Here is a 14,034-nt window from a genome sequence, read left to right as displayed (position 1 = left end):
GGTAGGATGTTGATCTGAAACTGCTGATTTGGAAGCCAAGAGGCATTAGAATATAACCTTCCTTCCCTGATATTTGGACTTCAAATTTATTTTTTAAAGTGTTGCTTGAACAACTTTTGGAATCTGGCAATATGTAAGGTATAGAAAGACTCAGTAAGGTATTACAGTCTTAAAGGCTATCACAGAGCCATCTGTACTGGCTCAAAACTGCATTGCTTATACACAGAGAGCATTCTAACTGGTTGCAGTTGCAACTATAGGTCTATGCAGGTGTTCACCAATACCACACCTTGGGCTAAAGTGAGCATGCACAACCCACCCCCAAGTTTCCATGTGCCCCCGGCTGCCTCATAGATCTTTGTACATTGGGTGTGATGGTCTGGATAGGGGTTACATAGCTCCCACGATTGGGAACTCTGTCTTATCAGAGCTCCTGATTGTGGGAGCTGTGTAATCATGTTCAGCTGAATGAGCTTACAAAACCCTATACAGACCTTCATGCTCAACACATGAAGGTCTATGCCATGGCCAAAGGTGCAGAGATGTTTGGGAGCAGGGCATTTGTTCTCCCACATGTCCAGTCCCCACTTTAGCCCTACTCATGTTGCAGGCTAACATCTGCATGGGGTTTACATGGAACTAACATGCACAAGCTGGACCTACTTCACTTGCCTTCCGAAGGATCCTCCAAGTCATAAAGATACGTACACATCATGCTGTGCATCATCACATGATGATTAGTCTAATGTATCTTCAGACCAAAACAAATTTTGGGGAACAAATACGTTTATTTGAAAAGGGTGGTCATATTCAGAGACTTGACTACAGTTCTCTTTTCATTAAGTGTCCTTCCCTCATATACAGAGTTGTTTTGCATGTTTCATCGTGAGCGAGGAATCTGAAACGGGAATTGCACCTTCCCCTGTAGAGAGCTGTGAGGTATCTCCATTTCTGGATGTCATGCATCTCTCCTTCGAGGGGAGATGCGTGAGCCCTCTTCTTTGGAACTAAGAAGTGCACAACAAACAAGACAGAAAGTGCAAGACCTGTTCCCACCACCATATAGTGGAATGTCTGAAGCATAAAATGTATATTCATTTAAATAACTCTTTTCACAGCCTGGAGAAACCTGGATCAGCAACTGCCAGGAGTGTACTTGTGAGAAATATTCTCTTATAGTGCAGTGTAAACCAAAGCCATGTCATGTGTCACCTACCCCAATGCACTGTCCATTTGAAGGATTTGTACCTGTCTCAGTAATAACACCTGAAGACAAATGCTGTCCTCATACAAAATGTGGTAAGTGCAATCCTATGCATGTTTGAAATAAATTAAACAAACCTTTCCAAAACAGGCACCTTTTTCACCTTGGGAAACTCCCATTAATTACACTACAGTAGATGCTCCAGTTTGGCTGAGGCCCCTATAATCTAGTGACATAGTTAATCTGTCCATGCTACAACAGTACTACTAGGAATCGGAGCTGCAGTAGGTAATCTTACCATTCTGTACAAGATCAGAAGCTGATGCTGATGTTTCATTGGACAAAATTAGAATGTTGGGAAACTCCCTGCAGATTCTTTTGTTAATATGAAATCCTGAGTTTAATGTCATTCGTGGCGCTTTTTTTTCTCCTTTTTGTCTTACATTATACAGTGTGCAACACTACTTTCTGTCCCAGATCCACTGAGACCTGCCCAGTAGGATATGAATTAAAACAACAAAACCTGCCAGGAGGTTGCTGTATAAACACCACTTGTGGTAAGAACTGAGCCATACATAGAGAACCATGAAATCTCACAGAAATGTCTTGCTCTTGGAGTAAGAACATGGGGCTAGCTCTAAAGTAGAACATACTTGATTTGTTGTGTATACCATATCTGGTGTTAGACCCATATTAGTGTAATGCCTTTATTAGGTAAACCCAAAGGGTCAGAAAATTTTTGTGAGAGTATTTTGGGAGAGGGTATTTTGTAACCAAGTTTATTTTTTCTGCAAATTTTATAATGTGAGGTTTGCTAGAAGACTGTAGTGAACTGATTGATCCTCAAGAAATTCCCTTGCTGCTTGCATGCATGATTCTAGCAAGATTCATAATAGTACATGATAGGAATGGGTGAATCAGTGTATTCCTGGTACACATCACTTTCACATGTGTTCACTCATAAATCTGTTCCACTCAATTTCCACCTTATTTTTTTAATTAAATCCTCATGAAAATGTACATTTAAAGATGTCAAAACACACATTTCAAAACATATTTCCTCTCAAAAAACACAAACTTTTAAATGTTTTATGCTGCTGTGAACTGTTTTGCAGTTCACAGAGAAGTGTGAAATCTGGCAGATAATTAAATTCTGATCTGCACATTAGTCCACGAGGTGTGTTCAGTCAGGCCAGTTCAGTTTGGTATTCGCAAATATCAAATTTGTCAAGCATTCCGAACCAGTTTTATTATGAGGACCCACGGCACCCTCTCAAAACCACAAAGATTTTGGGTTGGATCCAGGATCAGACCATGCAAGGAAGGGCTCCACTCACAGAAGGTCCCTCCACTTGATTTTGGGGGATCCCTCCCCCCACATTCATCAAAATCTCTTGACTCTTTGAGTAGCATTTTCCGAGGGCTGAAGGGGCTGCCACGGGAAGAAGGGTGTGGGAAAAGCCACTTCCACCAGCACAGTTGATCCAGTTGAAATCTGGATCCAAATCTGGATCCAACCCTTTATTAGCAGATTGCATCAGTACTTTATGCTTGTGTTCCCTTCTTATTCTGTTCTGATCACTCAAGAGAAAATGTGAAGATTTATCATATAAATTTTACTTTCTGTCTCACAGAGAAATTGGCAGGCTGTGTTGTCAATGAGACCCTCTACAAAGTAAGTACATAATGATGAATGCTAGAAGCACCAATCAGTTGATTGACACAGATTTAAAATGTGTGTGTATGTGTGTTTTAAGCAAAGCCTCCCCTGCCCCACCCCGCCCCACCCCACTCCTCACAAAAGGCTTTCAAAGATGATGATGTTACCCTAAGCACCCTGCATATCTTCACTGGATTGAAAGGATGCATTGTAAGCTCTCTAGCCCAACAGAAGTGTTTTATCCGTCCAAGAGAGGATTCAGTATCCTCAGAATGCCACCTGTAGTGATGGACGGTGCTATTTACTATATATCGGTTGTCAGCTGATTAAAACTAAGGGAATGGACTAAAAACCATTCATTATTTTCATCTCAAATTAGCAATGCCTAATCCATTCTACAACCCAGGGAGAAGCACAGCCCCTTTATGCAAACATTGATGCATTAGGGGTGGGAAGAAGGGAGGGCTTAGCCCATAAGTGAGAGCCAGTGTGGTGTAGTGGCTAGAATGTTGGACTAGGAGTCAGGAGACCCGGGTTCTAGTCTCCAGTCAGCCATGAAGCTCACTGGATGACTTTGGGCCAGTCACAGACTCTCAGCCCAGCCTACCTCACAGGGTTGTTGTTGTGAGGCTAAAATGGAGAGAAGGAGGATTCACCTGGGAGGAAAAAAGGCGGGATATAAATGTAATAAATAAAGGAAGGAGGGAAGGAAGGAAGGAAGGAAGGAAGGAAGGAAGGAAGGAAGGAAGGAAGGAAGGGTGGCCAATTTAGGGTGAGTCTCCTAGCAGCTGCTGGTTGCTGAGATGCTTGCAAGCATCCACTTGGCTGAGCTAGATGAAGCAACTCAGTTCTTTGGTTCTAAGCATATTCAGGAACCTGCATACTCAGGATTCAATACAAAAGAACCGTAACTTCTGTGACAAGATCCTGAGTATGTATCTTTGCTTTGTACATTTAAAACATGTTGCTAGACCTTGGACATTCTGGCTGAAAAACAAGTGAAGCATGCAAGAATGACATCATTTAATAACATCCACCAATACTAACAGTCGTTTAGGTTATCATTTTTGTGTCCAAACTTTTTTCTGGTCAAAAATAAAATATTTGGATTGTGATTTTGCAGTTCACCTCACCAGCAAGAAATGTTGGTACTTTTTTTTAAAAGCAAGCTTCCTTTGACTGCCCTTGAAATTCCTCTGGTGATTTGCCCAAGGAAGGACCTTCAAATTTCACCTTATGCAACATCTGGAGATATCACCTAGGGATGTGCTGAAGCCCTCTAAGACATTTTGCTGATTTATCAAAATTCATTTGGCTTCCCTTGGATTCCTCAGATGCTTGGGATGAAGAGGATTCACTTTCTACTTCTCTTTATGCAAAATGTTAAACTCTAATTTGGGCTTTCAGATCTCCTGAGTGATTTTTAAAAATCACTTCCATAGAAGCACACCATCAGAAAATTTATGATATTTCTGATTTATGAAATCAGGTTAGAATTATTTACTACTGTTTCTCCTTTACCCTTTAGCCTGGATCAGTCATTCCAAGAGGCTTCTGTGAATCATGCAGATGCTCTGATGCAGAAGATCCAGAAAGCAAATCAAATGTGGTGGTATGTGTGTCACAAGTATGTGACAGAAGTTGCCCAGTGGTGAGTAACACACGCTTTCTGTGATTTGTCTGCTTTTCATCTGTTTGCCCACCCAGCTATTTTACCTTCTGAAAAAAACAAAAAAAACCATGCTTGATCTCCTGAATTTCTTTCCATGTTCTCTCAAACAGGGCCAGGAATTTAAAGAAATACCTGGACAATGCTGTGGCCATTGCGTCCCAGTAGCTTGTGTTCTGAAGCTAGGCCCCAAGGATTTCCAGGTTATCAAGGTAACTAATGTTTTGTGAACACCATCATATTTCATGTGTGCCAGGTTCATGTTTCATCACATTCATGTGTCTTGTGCTAGATCAAAAAAGGGTATAAATGTTAACCTAATGTATAATAGTTCTGCATAAGTCAGGGATGGGTAACATGTGCCCCACATGCAGCCCTTTGTTCTTTTTTGTGGCCCCCACTACCCTTTTTTTGTGGCAGCCCCAAAGGGCCAATTTTCCTTGGCGTTTAGGGAATGCAAGCCACGGCTTGTCACCAAAATCTGGCTGTGCAGCAGCAAAGAAGAAAAACCAGCCCTTTTTTGCTGCTGCGCCACTGAACTGCCGAATGTTGGCAGCAAATTCAATGGCAAGGTGTGCCCCCCAGTGGGTTCTAGGTGGTGAAATTGGCCTCCAGACTCCTGAAAGTTGCCCACCCCTGGCATAAATGCTCACAATCCCCTTTTGTTACCCTTGCCTCTCTGTTGCCCTTCCTATGGTATAAATTCCCTTTGAGGGTCACGACCTGTCCATTTTTTTGCTTGTGAAACTAGATGATGCTGTGTAGGTAATATGAGACTGCCTTATCAGAATATTAATCCATGTCTGCCAGTATTGCCTACTGAAATTGATAGGGGCTCCCCAAAATCTCAGGTAGGGGTCCTTCCCCATCCTGCAACCTGTGATCCTTGAGAGATGCCAGCAGTTGAACCTGGGGCCTTTTGTATGCAAAGCACAGGCTCTGCCAAAGAGCTCTGGACCATCCCACCCCAAGGAGAATTGTAAAAAATATGGTGTAGGTGCCACATGTCATCAGGTTCTGCCTTCAGATATGTTAGCATATAACCTGCTGCTCTCTTTGAGATACCATCATTTGGGTTAGAGGGCAAAATGCTGCCTCAGCATGTGTAAGTGGAAATTTCATAAGCCCAAATTCTTGTGACAGTGAAGCCAATGGAAACTGTATTGTTTGGTGAAGTGATACCAAGCTGTCTTGCAATGCAAATTGTGAAGGGACCAGACAGATCGAAGAGGAGGTGGAGGGCCTGTGTGTGTGTCTGTGTGTGTGCGTGCGTGCGTGCATGTTTGTGTGCATGTTTGTGCGCATGTTTGTGCTTTTGAGCAACCAGAGACCAGAAAACAACAAAAGAAGGATCTCAGTTTGAACCAATTTCACACTGTGCAACATGCACACTCAACACTGGTGGCAAAAGCAAAGGACATTCTCTGTTATAGTTTGATCATGGTAGTTCAACAGAGCTGAGTGGAGATAAGTGTATCGTATAGCTGTGAGCATAACAGACATAACAGACTGTAGGGAAAAGAGTATTCTCTTTCTCTTCCATGTAGTCTTAATGAAGACTTTTTTTTTTCCGCACTAACTTTTCAATAGTAACTTGCCAAAAACTTTCCTGGCTTTTTCACCCAGACTATATTGTCTTGGTCAGCCTTCCCCTACCTGGTGCCCTCCAGTTGTGTTGGACTACAACTCCCATCATCCTCCAGCCAGCCAATGGCCATGCTGGCTTGGGAATGATGTGAGTTGTAGTCCAACTCATCTAGAGGGCACCAGGTGGGGGACGGCTGGTCTTGGTGATGCAAACGAAAGCCTTTAGACTAGAGGACAGCAAAACAGCATGTGAGCTTCTATTAATATCAATGAAACTGTGACTGTTTTCAGCAAGGACAAACCTGGCACCAACCAGGAGACAACTGTACCTCCTATCAATGTGACCGTACTGAAGACGGCCAGTATCAACTTGTCACTATCAAGATAACCTGCCTTGATTTTAACTCAACTGACTGTACAGCTGTAAGTATACCTGAACAATCACAGGTCTTTGTGTCTGTTTGTTTGATTAGCTACCCAGTGAAAGCAGAGTTTATCTTAAACAAAAATGAATCACACTTGGCCTTCATTAGCTAGTTTACAATTATTACCATACACAGTGGGTTGGATCCAGACTAAGCTGGTTCCTCTTGAAAGCAATGAGTCTTAACCTATGACTAACTTGTCCCATTGGTTTTGATGGCATCCAAGTTCAACTAACTTAGTCTGGGTCCAAGCCTCAATATTTAAACAAAGATCTGGCTTATCCTGGTCCCTGGTAGCTGAAGAAGGCAGCAAACAAGTTTCTCTTCCTCCCACATATGCTGCTTTGCATACAGCCTGGCCACATACTCACCACTGCCTTCGTTCCTATTACCAGCCAGCAGCCACATACTGACGCAGCAACTCTCAAACCAGTGACTGATTTCCAGGTAGGCTTGAGCTGTGGAACCTCTCAATTAGACTAGAACACACCAGTCAGAACACGATCTTCCCTCTCACTGACATACTCAGACCTCCAACTCTCTCTCCTTTCAAGTTAGCTTTTAGAAGACAGGCAAATGTTCCATGTTTTAAAATCCCTTAACAATTTAAGAACATAGGGAGAGTCATGGTGGATCATACCAAAAGCCCATCTAGTCCATCCTTCTGTTCACGCAGTAGCCAACCAGCGGCCTGTGGGAAGCCCACAAGCAGGACATGGGGGCAATAGCATCACCCCACTCATGATCCCCAACAACTGATGTACACAGGCATACTGCCTTCAATACTGGAGGCAGCATACAGCCCTCAGGACTAGTAGGCATTATTAGCTTTATCCTTGAGGAATTTGTCTAACCCCCTTTTAAAGCCATCCAGATTGGTGGCCATCACCACATCTTGTGGTAGCAAATTCCATAGTTTAACTGTGCCCTGTGTGATGAAGTACTTTCTTTTATCTGTCCTGAATCTACCACCCATCTCCCATGGGATGACCCCAGGTTCTAGTATTATAAGAGAGGGAGAAAAATGTCTCCCTATCCACATTCTCCACACATGCAAAATTTTATACACCTCTTTCAGGTGGGTCTCCCCTTACTAGCCTTTTTCCATCACCACATCTTGTGGTAGTGAATTCCATAGTTTAACTGTGCGCTGTGTGATGAAGTACTTTCTTTTATTTGTCCTGACTCCCCACCACTCAGTTTCATGGGATGCCCCATTAGTTTCTAGTATTATGAAAGAGAGAGAAAGGAAATGTCTCCTTATACACTTTCTCCACACCATGCATAATTTTGTACATCTCTATCATGTCTCTGCTCACTCACCTTGATCATTTGGTTGCCCTTTTCTGCACCTTCTCCAGTGCTATAATATCCTTTTTTAGGTGCAGTGTTCAGAACTGTACACAATATTCCAAGTGTGGTTGTACCAAAGATTTGTATAATGGCACTGTGATATTAGCAATTGTTTGCAACTTAGATATTAGCAATTGTTTGCATCCCTGCGTTAAGTCTATTGCTTGCCACTTGAATTTAACTCTAGGCAATCCTCAAACTCTGCAATCCACAAACTGTTCCTTCCAAAGGCTTCTCACTAAAGACTCATTGAAATCTGTACAAATAATGAGAAATAATTGGCTTGAGTTGCCACCCAACTTCAGTGAGGGAAAGGGTGAATCGCTAGATATTCTTAACAGAGCTAGTGGAAGTACTCATGTAGTGAAACAATATACTTATTGTTATAGTACTTAATATTGTTATTGTACTTATTCTTATCATACTTAATATTTATAGAAGGTATTTATTTATACTTAATATTTATACTTCTTATTTATAGAAGATATTTTTAAATATGGTAAGCATTATATAAATCTATTAAATAATAACAAATGATAGCAGTGCATTTATTTTGGGAAATGTTCTTTGGATCTGTGCGGTCAAGTCTCGTTTTCCTGCTTTTGCCTGCACTCAATTGGAGAGTTCTGATTCCAGTGTGAATCTGTCACTGGCATAAAGAAGTTGTCTTTGTTTAGGGGAAAGTGACTGTTGTAGCATCTGTCAATAAAATTCTAAACTTTTTCCCCCTTTCTAGCATGGTGGGAAAGTGGTAAATGATGGCTGCTGCGAGACATGCACAGCTGGTAAGTTATGAAGAAGAAGAAAAAAAGCTCCCAAATATCCACACAATGTACTAGTGTGTGTCTTCACTCTTCAGCCATATTAGCTACATTGGTGTAGTAGGAAGTGGGCAAGTAAGTAACCTGAGCAGAGAGGATGTGTAAACACTGTGCCTTTGTAGCATAGGTGCAAGCATGAAACTAATAATTAATGTGAAAAGAGAAGTCCTTGTGTTGAAATGTAGAGCTTCTTTGTCCCTCATGTCTGATGGATACCAATCAACATACAAATAGAATAAGCCCCCCCCCCCCCCGGCTTCCTGAACATATTGTCTTTAGATGCCAGTGGCATCAGAGTAGATCTTCCATCAATATACTCCAAAACAGGGGTGGGGAACCTTTGGCCTTCCAGATGTTGTCAGATGCAAATTCCCATCAGCCCCAGCCAGCATGGCCTGTAGTTAGGGCTGATAGGACTTGTAGTCCCACATCATCTGGAGGGCCACTGTTTCCCCAACTGTGCTCAAAGAAGACAAACATTAACGTGCCCTTTCATCTCTTCCTTACATCCCAAAGCATCCAGAAGCACAGATGATCTGGTTCTGATTAAAATAGATGGACCTACCGTTCCTCTCTTCCTGCCTCTTCATACATGTATGCATGTGTCCATGCGCACACACACGTGCACACGCACACACCATCTTACCTTCCTGGCTTTCTATTACATAACGTTTGTGACCACACACTGATGCTGTTCTTTAATTGTTTCCCCCCTCGCAGAGCTCAACATCTGTGAACCAAAACCCATCTCAAGAGTCATCAAATACAAGGGCTGTGAAACATCTTCATCTGTTGAGTTAATGTATTGTGAAGGCACATGTGGCAGCATTTCGATGTAAGTAGCAGAAAGAATATTGCTCACTCCCCCAGTACGTAACTTTCACTTACGATCTCTTAAGTCCTATTTGTTTCTAATGGCTGGCATCTAGTAAACAGCCCAGTAATCATTCAGTTGAATTCCAGATTAGCAGGACATGGGAAAATGTGTTGTCAGGGCAGGCAGAACAGTCCATTTTAGACCCTGAATATCTGTTGGTCTGAATGGTATAACCTTAGCACTTTGTATTTTTTTTAAATGCAAGATGGTTGTGCTCAAAAGAATTGTGAAGCAATCCTTCAAAAGTTATGGAATGTAAATGAAGAGTATTTATACAAGATCAGATTTTTTAGGACATTTTTGCTCGCAGAAAATGGAGTTGCAAGGTACTCCAAAGGTCACTGAGTTCAATCCCTTGCCTTAAAGAGCCTATATCTGAAACATCCTTTCCAGTTGCCTGGCCAGAATGTCCTTAAATCTCTTCAAGAACCTAGGTCTCCCTCTTATAATCTAAGGCCACTAGCCAGAGTCCCATAAATTCATGATCTCCCTTTCCCTTTCATGGCAGATGACACTCCGCTACCCTATAGATTTTGTTGTTGTTTTCTATAAACAGCAATTTTTGCTTGCATATGTAAGCTGCCCTTGCTGGATCACAAAGCTGTTTCTTTACCTGTCCTAAGTGGACCCTACCCCCATCTTCCGACATCCTTTTTAAGTACTTGAAAGCTACCAACATATCTTCTCCTTAGTCTTCTCATCTGTAGGCTAAGCATGTCAACTGCCTTCAACCTTCTAACATCTATGAGTTTCTGTTTTAGCCCTGATCTGGATCATCCCAGTTTGATTTAGAGGGTGGGGTTAGCCTAGATTAGCCTTCCTCAACCTGGTGCCCTTCAGATATTTTGGACTTCAACTCCCATCAGCCCCAGCCAGCATAACCAGTGGTCAGGAATCCTGGGAGTTGTATAGCCCAAAACATCTGGAGGGCACCAGGCAGGCTGGGGAAGGCTAGCCTAGGCTGAAAAGATTAGGACAGAACCTCTTGGCTGTCCCCAAAATAGTCCTGTATTGACCATGAAAACCCACTTCCCCATCATCAGGGTTCTGTGAGCTGTGCACTAAAATAATTATTAAAATCCTGTAGCAAGAAAATCTGAGTGCTGCAAGGTGTATATATTATGCAAATTGAACAAGTATGCGTAATGTATCTAACTTTCCATTAATTTACTCTGTGTTTTTTACTATTTTACATAATTTACTCTGGGTTTGCTAGTCATAGCGATGGGCAATGAGTCCTGATCCTAGGCCAGTGGACATCTTTTAGCCACCTCTGTGGCTTCTGAGATTTCAGGAGGCAATGCCCATACACTTTCAAACCTGCTTTGGGGGGAACAAAATTCTCAGGAAGCCAAAGCACCACATCTGGCATATTTTCTGTGCTCCTGAAGAACTGTACCTGTTTTACTTTTTGAGGCTGAAATCCTATGCTTGCTTATATGGGGGCACATCCCATTGAACACAGCAGGGCATCCTTTTAAACAAACAAGCATAGGATTACACTTTCAATATGTGAGCCACCCTGGAAGTAGGGGTGTAAGAAAGCCACATACCGTTCTGATCCGGGGCATCCGTGGGGGGGGAGGCAATCTGATTTGCGTCCCTGCTCTTTGCCGTGATAGGCTACATAAATATTTACATAGCCTATCACGAAAAGGGTAGCAACGCAAATGGCGTAGCAGACGCTATTTGCGTCCCTGCTCTTTTCCATGATAGGCTACGTAAATATCTTTGTAGCCTATCAGGGATAAAGCAGGGACGCAAATGGCATCCGCTATGCCGGATGCCATTTGTGGCCGCAGACCTGAGCAGCGGACAGCTGCGGATGGACCGGACTGGCCAGCGGCAGGTAGGGTCCGTCCAGGGAGAATTTTGCGGGGGGGGGGGAGTGGTCCGTTCAGCCACAGACTCTGGGGATTTCTTTAGAATCTAGCCTCACTGGAGTCTGTGGCGGAATTCTCCACCATCCCTACCTGGGAGACTTTTTTTTAACAGTTAAAATTTAACTGAATGGTGGCATATGATTGCCTAAACAAATAAATAGTCAAACTGATTGTTTCCAGTACAGACAAAACTTTGATGAACTGTTTGGGTAGGGAAGGATGAGAAATGTGTTGGTTTTGCATTTTAATGCAAAAGTATCAAATTGTGCTTCTCAACCCTACACATGAACTGGAATGCAGTTCATATTTGCACTTTCTCGCATTTTTGCAGCAGTTTCCAAATCAAAAAAATGTGCACAAAGAATGAGTATATTGAAGGAAAGTGAGAACAAAATTATGTTGTTGTTGTTGTTGTTGTTGTTATTATTATTATTTTATTACATTTCTATACCGCCCAATAGCCGAAGCTCTCTGGTAGTTTACAAAGATTATATTATCATCATCATATTAGAGAAAATCACTTGCAAAAGTATGAGTATATTTACAAAAGTGTGTACAAAAAGTTGTACATTTAAATAAATGTGCCTGAAAATACATATGAATTCACAAACTGATGTGGAAACAGGACGGAACAAACTTAATGCAGGAAAAATGAGACACTGAATGGAATCGAATTTGACAGATTCATCCATCCCCAGCAGTGGGTGTGAGTGTCACACTTGATCCTGCATCAGCTAGTCGAAACCTTTCTTTGTCTCTTCTTCTCAGATATTCTTATGAGGGTAATGCAATAGATCACAACTGCTCGTGCTGTCTGGAAAGCAAGACTAGCAGGAAGCATGTGGCCCTGACGTGCCCTGATGGCTCCACCATAGATTATTCTTATATCTATGTTGAAGAATGTGATTGTGTGAGCAAGGAATGTGTTTCGAGGCCCACGCCTACACCAGCCCAGCAGCAACAGCAGCAACAGCCAGAGGAGCCCCAACAGGAAGAGCAGCAGCAAGGGCAGATATAACGGCAGCAGCAAGGACAGGCTGAGACATTTTAGGAAATGACCAAGAATAAACTGAAGACAAATTAAAATAAATGTTGTTGTTTTAGATAGAAACGTATCCAAAACAGCGTTGTGAATACGAATGAATATTCTCTCTATCTACTCTTGGCAGAAAAGGCTGTTTTTCTTTTCTTTGGGATGCCAAACGATAGGGAATTCTGTCTGTGTCACTTTTAGGCTTGAGTGAGACTACCCTATCCAGTTGCAAATATAACTGAAGGGGGAGAAGCCCATGGCATAAGCCTTGAAGGTGGGGAGGTAAAAGGCCTTTGGCTTGATTTTTTTCTCCTGTGAAGTTACAACTGCAACATCAACCAAGCCTTCTATGGATAGTAACATTTCTGATATAGGCACAAGAGTCTTCACCACCAGTTGGCCCAAGTTAGACATGGTTTTGGAGCAGGATAGCTACTCACAGAGTCCCGTTCCATTCCATTCCATTCTCATTTGGCAAGGCTGTCTGTTCCTCTTTACCACAATTGCAAATGTAGCTTTCACTTTCCCAAGTTGTTCTCCCTAGTTGTCATTGCAAATCACTTCTTCTACAGATTTCACTCTTTCCAAAGATATGGGGCTATAATACTAGGGGATTATTTGTAGATTTATTCTTGTGCATAAAGAAAAACCTGACGAAGTTTGTCTGCTGCTGCTGCTGAAGAGGACTCTCTGTTTACATGATATCATCAGCATAGTAATTGTATGAGGATCTTAATTTTTTAATAACTGTTTACAGAATGAATATAGATAGAGATATATTTGCCAAAGGGTCGTATGAAGAACTTTTGTAAACCAAAGTAATAAAAATAATATAAATTTTGTTCTAGCACAGTGAGGTGTGTGTTTTTTTTAATGTTGTACCACTATTTATTTGTTTCTGGAAAATAGACTTCGGGGGCTATTTTCTTCTGAATTTATACGGTCTGTCAACTAATGCCTGGTTGAGGGATAACTCCACCTTTTACAATTTGTATTTGTTTCTTTAGAAGAACAGTTACACTGATTAATAAAATTTTAGCATTTTGCAGCTGTTGTGTCTTTTCATCTGTTTAGGTACTCTGTGCCTCCTTTGTGAATTGTGTGCCTTCTTTTGGTAATGCACACTGTGCCAATTCAGTGTGTTATTCAACTTTACTAGAAAAGCACCCCAAAGAGGAGAAGTCAAGTCTTCGGTTTCCTCCAGCAGTTGTAGTGCTTTTACAAGTAATGTTTAGAGTGTCACAACAGTACAGAAGACATCAGTTGGGCCCATGCAGACTGCTGCTAGTCCAAATGTAACTAGGCAGATCAGCACAAAGGGAACAGCAACTATTGCACAAAGCCAACTCCCCCCCACACACACACACACACACCTCGTTTATGACTCATGAAGTTTGCTGGTTTTGCTTCCATCCAGTTACCATCATTGTGGAAGGAAGCACCCAGCGGGGGAAACATCAGCATTCTTGAACTATAGTGGCTTGAAGTTGTTTCTAGAAAGGCTGGTAATATGCTTTGCAGT

At 42.0% G+C, this 14,034-nt stretch overlaps 1 protein-coding gene across 1 annotated transcript in view; it reads left to right on the top strand.

The window, feature by feature from the left end:
* MUC5AC (mucin 5AC, oligomeric mucus/gel-forming) overlaps positions 1-13,561 on the top strand; it is an 86,624-nt gene extending 73,063 nt beyond the window's left edge. Inside the window, exons 41-49 of the mRNA XM_084851325.1 lie at positions 1,119-1,299; positions 1,657-1,761; positions 2,839-2,879; positions 4,393-4,515; positions 4,647-4,745; positions 6,412-6,543; positions 8,635-8,683; positions 9,440-9,554; positions 12,248-13,561. Coding sequence (XP_084707451.1) covers positions 1,119-1,299; positions 1,657-1,761; positions 2,839-2,879; positions 4,393-4,515; positions 4,647-4,745; positions 6,412-6,543; positions 8,635-8,683; positions 9,440-9,554; positions 12,248-12,497 — 1,095 coding nt within the window. The 3' untranslated portion in view covers positions 12,498-13,561. The remainder of the gene's footprint in view (positions 1-1,118; positions 1,300-1,656; positions 1,762-2,838; positions 2,880-4,392; positions 4,516-4,646; positions 4,746-6,411; positions 6,544-8,634; positions 8,684-9,439; positions 9,555-12,247) is intronic.
* Positions 13,562-14,034: the final 473 nt, after the last annotated feature.

The sequence above is a fragment of the Heloderma suspectum genome, chromosome 1 (genome assembly GCF_057233095.1).
Source record: "Heloderma suspectum isolate Gila_16-S chromosome 1, 16-S_ref, whole genome shotgun sequence".
NCBI lineage: Eukaryota > Metazoa > Chordata > Lepidosauria > Squamata > Helodermatidae > Heloderma > Heloderma suspectum.
Note: the sequence above shows the minus strand (reverse complement) of the source record. Positions and strands in the feature narration are given on the sequence as shown.